The sequence below is a fragment of the Ovis aries genome, chromosome 2 (assembly GCF_016772045.2).
Source record: "Ovis aries strain OAR_USU_Benz2616 breed Rambouillet chromosome 2, ARS-UI_Ramb_v3.0, whole genome shotgun sequence".
NCBI lineage: Eukaryota > Metazoa > Chordata > Mammalia > Artiodactyla > Bovidae > Ovis > Ovis aries.
Window position 1 is genome coordinate 173,918,474 of NC_056055.1, and position 12,312 is coordinate 173,930,785.

General features: G+C 37.6%; 1 protein-coding gene across 2 annotated transcripts in view; it reads right to left on the reverse strand.

Moving 5' to 3' along the window:
* THSD7B (thrombospondin type 1 domain containing 7B) overlaps positions 1–12,312 on the reverse strand; it is a 1,048,668-nt gene that overhangs the window by 904,830 nt on the left and 131,526 nt on the right. For both annotated transcript variants that reach the window (XM_060411164.1, XM_027965001.3), the window contains exon 2: positions 7,732–7,902. In XM_060411164.1, the coding sequence (XP_060267147.1) occupies positions 7,732–7,870 (139 nt within the window). In that variant the 5' untranslated portion in view covers positions 7,871–7,902. The remainder of the gene's footprint in view (positions 1–7,731; positions 7,903–12,312) is intronic.

A 12,312-nucleotide genomic window follows, 5' to 3' on the forward strand; every position in this document is an offset into this window, starting at 1 on the left:
CCTTTCAGACATGAAAAATTACTTCCAGTGTATCCTATTTTAGCAGTTCTAGAAAATAAAGCAACAAAAGCAGAGAAACACAAAACCAGGAAACCAAGGAGTTCAGGATGAGAAACTGCAGCAGTCCACACTGAATGGAGGACACGAGGCTGTGGCAATATCTCCCAAAGAAAAAATATAATAGAGTGTTCGGAACTGTGCTGAAATTTCAAAAACTAATAATGAGCATGTCAACTGGAGCATCGGGGGAAAGCAGCAGTAAACTCGAAGAAGGCAAAGCAAAGGAAAGATGAGGTAATTTTTAATTTCTATATAAAACAAAAAGTTGAAAGGAGGCTGTAGTACACTGCTTGACTGATGCAGAAAATGGTATCTATGTAGAAATAATAATACAGTCACTGTTCATTGATATAAGTATTCTAACTGCTTTCATGGGAGGCAGTAAGTAGGGAAAGAGGTAGGTAGATGAGAGAAAAAGTCTCAACTAACATAAGAGAAAATCAATTGCAAATATTCAACATATAAATCAAGGAACATCAATAATGAGTACATTACTTAGAAATCTGGAGGTAAGCAAAAAGTTGAAACTGGCTGCCTCTGAGGAAATTAAATAGAAGACAACATGCAACTGTAATATCTCAACATAAGAATTACAGAAATAAATTTCTTACTCTGTGTACCTATTTTCTTTTTATAACAGTTGTGTTCAATGCCTTTTCTAGAGATGATCAAAAATGGTACTGGAACCAAGGAACAAGCAAATAAGGATGATTAATTTTCATATTTACTGATTTATAAGGTTGACTTTGGTTTTCATCATTTCATACCCTTTCCTCAATATATATTTCAGCTTCTACAACAACAAGGATCTTCTGTTCTATTTCTTTGGTCTCTTTACTCTTCACTTCTCAACTTCCGTAAATACACACACACACACACACACACACACACACACACAGAGTGGCCCTCAGTCTACAAGTACTTAATGTGCTAGGGATATTCTGTGCAACAGTTATTCATGTTCTAGGTACTGAGAATGTCTCAGTGAATAAAATCGATAACATCTCTTTCCTCAGGGAGCCTCCATTTAGTACTATTTAGAAAAAATCAGAGTAATTTAGTTCAAATTATTTAGGTAATATAGACTTTTTCTGGCTTACTGAGAGCATTATAAAATTAGTGCTTGCGGTCCCCAAGGAAAAATGATTAGACATGAATCCCATGCCATGTAAGTCTACGTTTTTTTGATATCACAGAAATAACACCACTGAGAATTTATCACACACATGGTTCTAAGACAAATTAATATCAGTAGATGTAACCAAATGATTCCAATTTAATCAAATTCTCAGAAGAAATATTTCACAAAATTCTAGCACATATTAAAAAAAATCAGGTTTCTCCTAAGAAAGTTGTACTTTCTTTAAGATTCCTAAACTTAAATATATGCAAATATATAAATACCATTTTTCCTTAAAGTCCTTTCAACATTGAAAACACTATTATGTAATCTGTAATTAAATATTAATCTAAGATCCTTTTTTCTTACCCAACATCATTTTCATAATCTTTTTTTCTTCCAAAAAGACTGATTAATTTTGACTTATTTACTTAGTTCCTAGAACACAGGTCATTTTTTTCACCCTTTTTATTCACTGGGAAGGATCTACTGAAATTAAACTTTCTAGGAGTCTCATATAGAAAGTTTTAGAGCTAAAAGGTCAGACAAATTACCTGTGATCATTTACTAATAAAGTACATATAGCTTTCAGATTGATCTCACCTCTTTTTGAGACTAAAGGAAAAAACTATACAAAATTGTATAACATAAAAGCAAGAATAAATATTTCAAATATCAAATAATATACAGCAATGATAACAATAACAGGTAACATTTATGAGTAGCTACCATACACTAGGTTTTTCAATACATTTGTTTTACTGTAATTTTCGAAACAGTTCTCTGAAGTATGTACAGCCCTCATTTTGATAGATAAATAGGGCTCAGAGGGATTAAAGTACTTTCTCCTCTCTAGATCCTTGGGACTTAAATGTGAGTCTGCCTGTGTACAAAGTGTACAAATTACACTTTGCCTAGTATACTGAGTAATCTCTGAAGATGACTTAAGACCATGAGAACAACCTCTCACAAAGAAACAAATACAGATTTTTTTTTCCTTTCATACCTCATTATTGATAGCAAATAGTTTCCCAGTCTTTTTATAAATACTTGTAAAACGTAATTTGGAATAGTGAAAATGTTCTGGAACTAGATAGTAGCAATATTTCCAACACACCGTGAATATACTAAATGTCACTGAATTGTACACTTTAAAACAGTTAAAATGGTAAAGTTTATGTTATGTGTATTTTACCACCGTAATTTTTTTTTAAAGGCATTTGGCCTCAAGGAGGTACGTTAGAAACTTACCCTTTACCTAAACAGGGTTACAGATTTCAAGGCTGCTTCCACATTTCTAACATTGTACATTTAAATTGGACCTCGCTGATATGGACTTCCAAACATCTGGTTCTAGGAGAGACCTGCCCCCTGAATTCAGACCCAACTTCCTGATCAACATATCCATGTGAATTTCCAACAGGCTTATAAATCGAACCTGTCCTATGCCAAGTTCCTCATATTCCCCCATGCAGGCTCCTTTCCAGTCAGCCCAGGTTAAATGATGGCAACTCCACTCTCCAAGCTGCTCAGAGCAAAGCTTCAGGACACTGCCCTTGTATCTCTTTCCCTCCTCCTCCCTACATCAGTAAATCATGACGGTTTTACCTTAAAACACTGTTTCTCAACCTGCGCACAATTGGCAAGTGGGGGAGGGATAACTCTTTGTTGTGGGGGTCTGTATTGTGCATTTTAGAATATTTAGCAACATCCCTGGCTTCTACTTTGATGTGGGTAGCACACCCAAGTCGCTACAACCAGTTGTAACAATCCAGTTGTAACAATCGTAAATGTCCTCTGCTGGGCAAAATTTTCCCTGATTGAAAACCAGACCTTATATGTAGCCAAAACTCAACCCCTTCTTACCATTTTCACTGACATGACCGTGGTTCAAGCTATTATCATCAACAGTCCTTATTTCCACAGTAGCTTACTAACTAGTCTCCTTGTTTCCACTTCCTTGACTGATCACCCAAGATAATCCTATTAAAGTACTATAAAAGAAAAAGAAAAAAAAAAAGATCCTGTCACCACCCTCTAAAAACTCCCCATGCCTTTCTATTTCACCCAAGAGCAAAAGCCAAAATTGTATCCTGATCTATGAAGACACACCTGATTTGGGTGCCCTTTCCCCTCTGACCTGACCTCCCATCACTGCCCACCATGTTTGCTCTGCTCCAGAAGAGCTGGACTCTTCTCTGATCCTCAATCATGCCACACCCACATCTGTCTCAGGGCCTTTTGACCTCATGGTTCTCTTCCTGTGGAATATTCATCCTGATATTCCCGTGGCTGGTTCCCTTACTTCCTTCAGGTCTTTACTCAAATTTCCTTCCTCAGTGGGGGAGCCCCTAGCCCACCCATTTCAAATGTCACTCTCTCGCCTATCACTTACGTGTGGACTCTAAAAATTGATATAAATGAACTCATTTACCAAACAGAAACAAACTTACCCACATAGAAAACAAACTTATGGCTACCAAAAGGGAAAGGTGGGGAGGAGGGATAAATTAAGAACTTGGGAGTAAGAGATACACATCACTAGGTGGCTCAGACCGTAAAACGTCTGTCTGCAATGCTGGAGACCCAGGTTCGATCCCTGGATTGGGAAGATCCCCTGGAGAAGGAAATGGTAACCCACTCCAGTACTCTTGCCTGGAAAATCCCATGGACAGAAGAGCCTGATAGGCTGCAGTCCATAGGGTTGCAAAGAGTCGGACACGACCGAGTGACGTCACTTTGCTATACGTAAAACAGATAAATAAGAACCCTCTGTATGGCTCAGCGACTGCTACTCAATATTTTGTAATACCTACATGGAGAAAGAATATACATATAACTGAGTCACTTTGCTGAACACCTGAAACTTAACACAACATTGCAAATCAAATGTATTCTAATAAAAAACAAACGTTAAAAACTACCAAAAAAATAGTCCTCTCTCATCTATCATTGAATATCCCTCCTCCTTTCCTTACCTTTCCTTCTAAGCCCTCATCCCCAACCAATACACTCTCCATTTAACTTCTGGACTGTGTTTATTAATCTGTTCATGAGGATCAAGGATTTGTCTCTTTTATTCTCAACTTATTTCTAAGAACACCTGGCACATAATGAGGTCTCATCAAGGATCAGAAGAATGAAGCAACCTCTCAGAACCAGTACTGAGGAACTTTTAAAGAGATCACTAGTTATCATAGCTTCAGAGACCATAATCTGCTCATCTCTAGGAAGCAAGCAGACAGCAATAGTATATGTTTAACTAAAACAACAAACAGCATCACCCCTTATCTGGTATTCTTGCTGACATGATCCTTCTTTCTTGGCTGACAGAAGCCACACACTAAATATAGATCAATGGATCTCATCACAATGATGACAGGCATTCAATAGCCTTGCTTGGATCAATGACCCCACAGCCTGTACCTCACCAGACTCTCTCTTAGTAGAGAAAACATAACAACATAATATATCACTCACTTATTATTCATCAATCCATTGTTTTTCCACAGCCAAGACAGACTTAGAAATGCATCTGATCTGGCTGAGGTTGACTAACACTTAATCTATGGATGAGGGAAAAACAATAGATACAAGCAAAGAGATTAAATGACTGGCACTACAATCTAAATAGGGAGAATGGTTTCTAGGTTTCTAAAATAAGGTATATTTATCTGGGTCTCCATGGAAATCTGTTCAAATTCCAGATTATACTGGACCTGAGTTTTTGGGTTTGATAATATACTCCAAAAATGCAGCTAATTTCAACTGCAATTGAGTTTTTAACTCAAATAAAATATAGTAAATCACACATAAGTAGGTACAGATTCTAAGTGGGCTAACTTGCTTCAGTCATGTCTGACTCTTTGCAATGCTATGGACGGTAGCCTTCCAGGCTCCTCTGTCCACAGAATTCTGCATGCAAGAATACTGGAGTGGGTAGCCATGCCCTCCTCCAGGGGAATCTTCCTAAACCAGGGATTGAATCAATGTCTCTGGCACCTCCTGCATTGGTAGGCAGGTTCTTCACCACTAGCAGCACCTGGGAAAGCCCTGCGGTTGTCTTTCAAGATGATGACCCAGAATTGCTCTAGGGCATCTGACTTCTCAAACTGATTTATCTCTTACCTTTAAAAGAATAGTGCATTCATGTCAGTACTATTCATAATAACAAAAAACTAAAAGCTGATGAAATGGCCATGCAATAGAGGAAGAATACATAAGCAAATGGAGCACTGATTAAATAAATTCGTAAAACTGCAAAAGAAAACTATGCAACCAATAAAAGATGAGATTGACCCATGTGCACTAGTATGTAATATTCACCAAGTCACCATTACATGCTGAAAGCAACATGCAGAGTAAGATATCGCCAAGTACGATTCTGATTGCAGGAAGTACTGTTTGTCTGTATGTACCTGTTGTTGCTGTTGTTTAATCACTCAACTGTGTCCGAATCTTGTGCAACGCTATGGACTGTAGCCTGCCAGGCTCCACTGACCATGAAATTTCCCAGGCTCTAAGAACACTGGAGTGGGTTGCCATTTCCTTCTCAAGGGGTCTTCCTGACCCAGAAACCAACCAGCATCTCCTGCATTGGCAGGAGAATTCTTTACCACTGAGCCACCAGAAAAGCTCATATGTACACACAGGTATGTGCAAATCAGAAACTTTCAGATCCACATTCTCTACCATCCACACTCAGCTTCCCAACCAGAAGGCAGAGCCATAACTAGTAATAATAATAAAACATATGTGTGTATTTTGTGTGATTTATATGCACAATTATGCATAGAGAGGTACTTCCTTACATGTGCAAAGGATATTTCTGAAGGATATATAAGAAATTGGAATACATAGCCTAGACTTTGGCTTTTAATTTTATATCTCTGAGATCTTTTTTTTACTTGTAAAATGACTGATCACATACAAGGAATAAATTCATAATTTATAAATGAAACCATACAGGAAAACATACATTATTACCTTTTTGATGGCACACAAATGAGAGATAGAATAATGAATACCAGGGAAAATGAGAGTAATGACATGGATATTCATTTTGAACAGTGCAAAGCACCTGATGGGAAGGATTCTCACTTCTAAAACAAGTGTGACGGTTACCACAGTGTCCCTCACTGGAGAGGGGGTCTGTGCCATTTTGTTCCATTGACCTACTTTTAGAAAAGCAGACCTATTTTTAAAATTTGCTTCAAAATAAATCCATTTTCTTAATACATCCCATTCACATTTCAGATTTTTGCTTTCCATCTTAATTGTACTTTTTTGAGAACTTTAGACCAGAGTACAGCCATATAAATGTACTTATTTAGATTTGATAAAATGTGTAGTCTTTTCTGACTAAAATAAAATAGCCCCTTTGCAAAAATGCAATCTTGACTTTTAGAACTATTTCCAAAGCTTTCTAAAACTACTGTGAGGTAAAAAATGAAAATCACTAATGTGGTATTAGAGTCCACAATTAAATTAATTTATAAGGGCTTTAATGCAATTAAATTTCCTCCAGACTGTATCTCTAATGGTGTTGGGGTTTTACTTAATTTACTTTAAAGCATAATTCACTTTCGTTTTTGCAAAGCCATTTAAATATTACAAATATCACTTTTATACATATTTCCATGGTGACATAATATGTTTGCAGTCTATTTAATTTACAGACGATGAGCCTAAAATGAAAATTCTCCAAGGACCATAGATCTTCTATGACATCACAGTTTCCAATTCTAAGATATTAGGTGTATAAGTTATCTGTATTTGCTAGAATGGACTCTTGAAACAGTAATAGTATTTTAAATGATCTGATTGTGAAACTTGAAGAAAATTAAAATCTACAACAAAGAAAAAACATCAGTGATACAAAGAGCCAAGATGCTTGGGTTTATAATTTAAGTTGATAAAGTATTAGCCTTTAAAATTAAACAGTGCTCTTCCACAGTCACATTAAGGAAATATTTAGAGAAGAACATAATTTATATGCAAGTCTCCAAACCTCAACTTATTCATATACTCATGTACAAGGTAGCTAAGGATCTCCAAACACATTAAGGCCACTGTATAATCACAGCTAATGGGCCAAGCTGTTGGGATAATTTTCCATGCTTCAAAATGTGCATATACAGAATGTATGCTAGAAAATGTACAATAATAAATACCTGGCTAGTTTATACAGCAAAAGAGAGAGACATACATTAACATTTCAAATCATTTTGAGGATATCAACTAAATTCAGATGCCATTTTCACTACAAATGTGTTGCACAGTGGTGATATGCTGACCAAGAAGCAGATGTAACTATGGGGATCATAACTTCAACTGGCAACAACATGGAAATTCAGAAGGATAACAAGCATCACGGTTGGAGGTGACAATTATAGAATAAGGGATAAGAATCAAATGTCTTATAAAGAAGAACCTATTTTGGTTCCTCTCTGGAGATTTCCCACTCCTCCATGAATAAGAAGGACAAGAATGGAAAGAATATTCTTCTCCTTAATGAAAATGGGACAAAGGAACATCCAGGACATGCCTACCTGGTTTCCAGATGAACTGATTATCCTTTTTGCCTTCCACATGAGCCGCATGGGACAGCAAGAGAGAAAGTAACAGAAATAGCTTCCTCATGCTCCTCCATACCCAGCCAGTGACGGCCAGATTACACTTCGGAAACATTCTGCAGAATTCGCCTCTTGACTTTCCTATTCCTAAAAGGAAAAGAAAGAACATCATGTAAGCTTCTTCTGTAAAGAAATTATAAAAACTCACTTCAACCGCTAGAACTTTTAGAAAAATGGCATTATAAATGTTCAAGATCATAAAGAGAGTATATAGAATATTATTAATAATATTTTAAGGTCAGACGTGAATTATCCCATGTTTTCAATCCTTACCCATGGGAGGCGGGTTCTTTACCACTAGTGCCACCTGGGAAGCCCTTACCCATGGAAGGCACTATCAGTTCCGAGGACTCTGTGTGTGAGTGCACTGTCCACAGTCCCCCGTACAGTTTGTCTTTGTTTTTAAGAGCAGGGTTGGCAGATACCTAGTATACTCCCTCCTTCCACTCAATCAAACTCCTTAAGGATCCCATGATTTGGGGAGAAAGATCAGCATATACAGCAAAGTCCAAAATAGGGCAATGAATGCTCTAATAGTGGTATTAAGAAGGTGAGAGGGAATGATTTAGAAGAAGGTAATTAGTTCCTCTGTGATGACGGAAAAAAAAAAAAAAAAGGGAAATCTCACACAAGGTAACATTTGAGATAAGCCAGAGGAAAAGGGCTTGAATGTGTCAGGAAGGCATTTCAAGCTGACTGAGAGAACTAGGTGCTGAAATGTATTTTGTATTTGGGAACAGGGAGTGAGCCAGTGGCTACAGTGAAAGACACAAAGGGGAGGGTGGAATGGACAGAGATGAGATTTTGCATGTAGGTTGGGGAGCAAATTATAAAGAGCCTTGAATGTCTTGTGAGGGTTTTGGGGTCCACTCTGTAAATAACAATAAGAATCACAGGAAAGCAAATGAATTGTAAATAACTGACATCAGTAAACAAAATGGATCACAAAGAAATTGAGGCCAGTTAGGAAACTAGGTAACTATTCCAGACAAGTACTGGTAAATGAAAAGATTAGAAGAAATTTCAAAGCTTAGTTTACAGGCTAGGTGTGATGGATTTGATTACCAACTGGATGGGATGTATGAGAGATATAAGATAGAAAAGACAGATTCCAGAGCTGATGGGACCCCTCGACCAAAAAGGAGAAACAGGAAGAGGGGCATATTTTCAAAAGAAGATTAAGACAATTTCCTTAAGAGAATATCAAATCTGTTGTGCCTGCAGGACATAATCCTGCAGGTAGTTTCCCAAAAGACATAAGAAGATTCTACACTGAGTTAAAGAGATATAGGGTGAACATGAAAGTTAGTCGGTTCATTGTGTCTGACTCTTTGTGACCCTATGATTGCCAGGCTCCTCTGTCCATGTGATTTCCCAGGCAAGAATACTGGAGTAGGTTGCTATTTCCATCTCCAGGGGATCTTCCTGACCTGCCACAATACATAATGTTAGAAAAATATACTGAGAGGTAAAAGGCAAAAAAAGGATATGTTAGAAAAATGTTACATACGTTAGAAAAATACACTGATAGATAAAAGGTGATAAAAGGATAAAACAGTAAGAAAGACTGTCAAGGATAGAAGTTATTGCCCATAAACATTTACCAAAGAGTTGCTGAAAGTAGGGAGTAAGTCTGACTGTAAATTTCCTAGATTAAAAAGAAAAAAAAGACAAAAAGAAGTGGCTACTACAGCCCTCATATACAGAGGAGTAAAGTATACGTTCTTTTCATATTGTTTTAGGAGAAGCCATCACCCTGCTCCCAAGCAGTGGTGGAAACAGCCCCGAGAGTTCTCATCAACACAGATGCCGTGCTGAGTCATGCACTCAACACGTCCCTTCATCAATAAAACAGACAGCAGCAATCTGTAGTCAGTGGGGTCTCGGGCTCTTGTAGAACACTCCAAGGGTACAGTGGCAAAGTACAAGTCAGTGAAAGTGATGCTGCAAGGAGTCAAGCAACACAGTTCCAGTACACAGCTCTCTGGTGACTTGACTTGGTCCAGGGATGAAGAGAATACTTGGATAAGCAACCAAAAGCTTCTCTTCTGTTTCTGCATTGCATGCCAATATCAAAAGAGTGGAGTGTTGCTGCTAAAACGAAACAGAGCTCCCCTGCTTGACTGTTTGTTCCCAGGAGTGGCCTATTAGACTGTCCCATGGAGCCTGTGAGGCACTGCTGGACACACTTCTTAAACCTCTGGATGAGACACACGCTGTACCCCTACTTGAGACACTTTTGTGCACATATACATATATACACTTTAGATGATGGGTATTTCAGGTTGCTAATCGCAAAACCACGTGCTTAAACAAGCAACACAACAAGGAAAGGTTTGGGAATTTTATTATGATAGTTTAAAGTCTGCACACATACACACACATGCAAGTAGTCAATTCATTCTTCATAATATAGATTTGCTACAAAAACTTTGGTGTGCACATTTTTTAGAAGGTACCATTGCCATTAATTTTTTAGAAGGTACCAATGCCTTCATGGGAAGGCAGCTGAAAAATACCTAAATACTGCCCCCGGAATACAACATGGGTAGACCTAGAGCAGACAGAAAAAGACAAATATCATATGATGTCTCTTACATGTGGAATCTAAAAAAGAATAATGCAAATGAACTTATCTACAAAACAGAAGTAGAGTCACAGAGAGGGAAAACAAACTTGATTATTAAAAAAGAAAAGGGGGAGGTATAAATTAGGAGTTTGGGATTAAAATATACAGACTGCTATACAGAAAAGAGGTAACTAACAAGGCCCTACTGTATAACATGGGGGCTATACTCAATAGCTTTTAATAATTATAGTGAAAAAGAATCTAAAAAAGAATGCATATATAACTGAATCACTTTGCTGTACACCTGAAAATAATACAAAATTGTAAATGAACTATATTTCAATGAAAAAAAATTTTTAAGACAAGATAACTTCCTAGTGAATCCTATGGATCAAATTAGCTTAAAAAAATACCCCTGGGAAAGCAAATGACTTGGCTTTCTGTATAATGATGGATTTAAGTGTAATGTTAGAGAACTTTTGATAAAAAGGATGATTCGTGTTTTAGGGCAGTTAATCTTATGCTATTATTATTACTATTAATATACTAATTAACCAGCAGGACCAGCTCTCTACTGAGACCACTACTTTCGTGATAGGAAATCACCAGGGTATATAGGTGATGACTTCGTTCATTCTCATTGTGGGAGACAGACTTTCAGCATATCTAAGAGCATATTCATGTCATTACAAGGTAAGCCAAAGAGACGGAGGGCCAAAAGCATGTCTGTTCAACTCTAAATGGCCATAAGTGAGAAGCCAAAAAAAGATTTAAAAGGATCTGGAGTTTCAGTGAGACTGCATGTAAGCGTAACCTGGATTGATTAGCCAATAATTTATGTATAAATAAATAAATATATAAATATTTTGAATTTTGCATCAATCTTTGGTTTTTTATTGCAAGACCTAAACAGAGTTGCTGTGAGACTATAAGTAGTAGGCTTCCTCACTGGCACAGAGCTCTGTACTAACTCTGCAAAGGGACCCACTGACTTTAAGGGTCCTTTTGTGTTCACCTAAGCTGCCAGTGGAAGATCCCTGAAGAAAGTGGCTTACAGACTCCTGTCCTCACCATTATCTCCTGGCTATCACAGATTAATAAGGATGATGACAGTAAAGACATAGAGAACAGACTTGTGTTTTTCAAGGGGAGAGAGCCTGGGACTTTCGGACTAGCAGATGCAAACTATTATATAGAGGATGGATAAACAAGGTCCTATATTATATAGGATAGGAAACTATATTCAATGTCCTGCGATAAACCATATAAAGAACTATATATATGTGTGTGTGTGTGTCTATGTGTGTATCTGATTCACTTTGCTGTACAGCAGAAATTAACACAATATTGTAAATCATCTATGCTGCTACTGCTAAGTCGCTTAAGTTGTGGCCAACCCTGTGCAACCCCACAGACGGTCTCCTACCAGGCTCCCCCGTCCCAGGGATTCTCCAGGCAAGAACACTGGAGTGGGTTGCCATTTCCTTCTCCAATGCATGAAAGTGAAAAGTCAAAGTGAAGTCACTCAGTCGTGTCCGACTCTTAGCAACCTCATGTAGCCTACCAGGCTCCTCCGTCCACGGAATTTTCCAGGCAAGAGTACTGGAGTGGGGTGCCATTGCCTTCTCCGAAAATCAACTATACTTCAATAAGATTATTTTTTTTTTTAAAAAAAAAGGATAGTGACAGTAGCAATCTACCTTGATTTAAAAAAAAAAATGAAATGGAGATTTTAGAGAATGCACCAAAGCATCTCAGTTCAGGAGGCCACAGCAATTTTACTCCTAAAAACACCCACACATTTTTAGCATCTGAACTAGCTAAAACCCTATCCCTCGTTAGCTCTCTTTTCCCAAGAAACTTGAGACCAGAGGATGCGAAATTAGGCTTGAAGAAGTCTCTCCCATTCACCATGCTTTATATCCAGT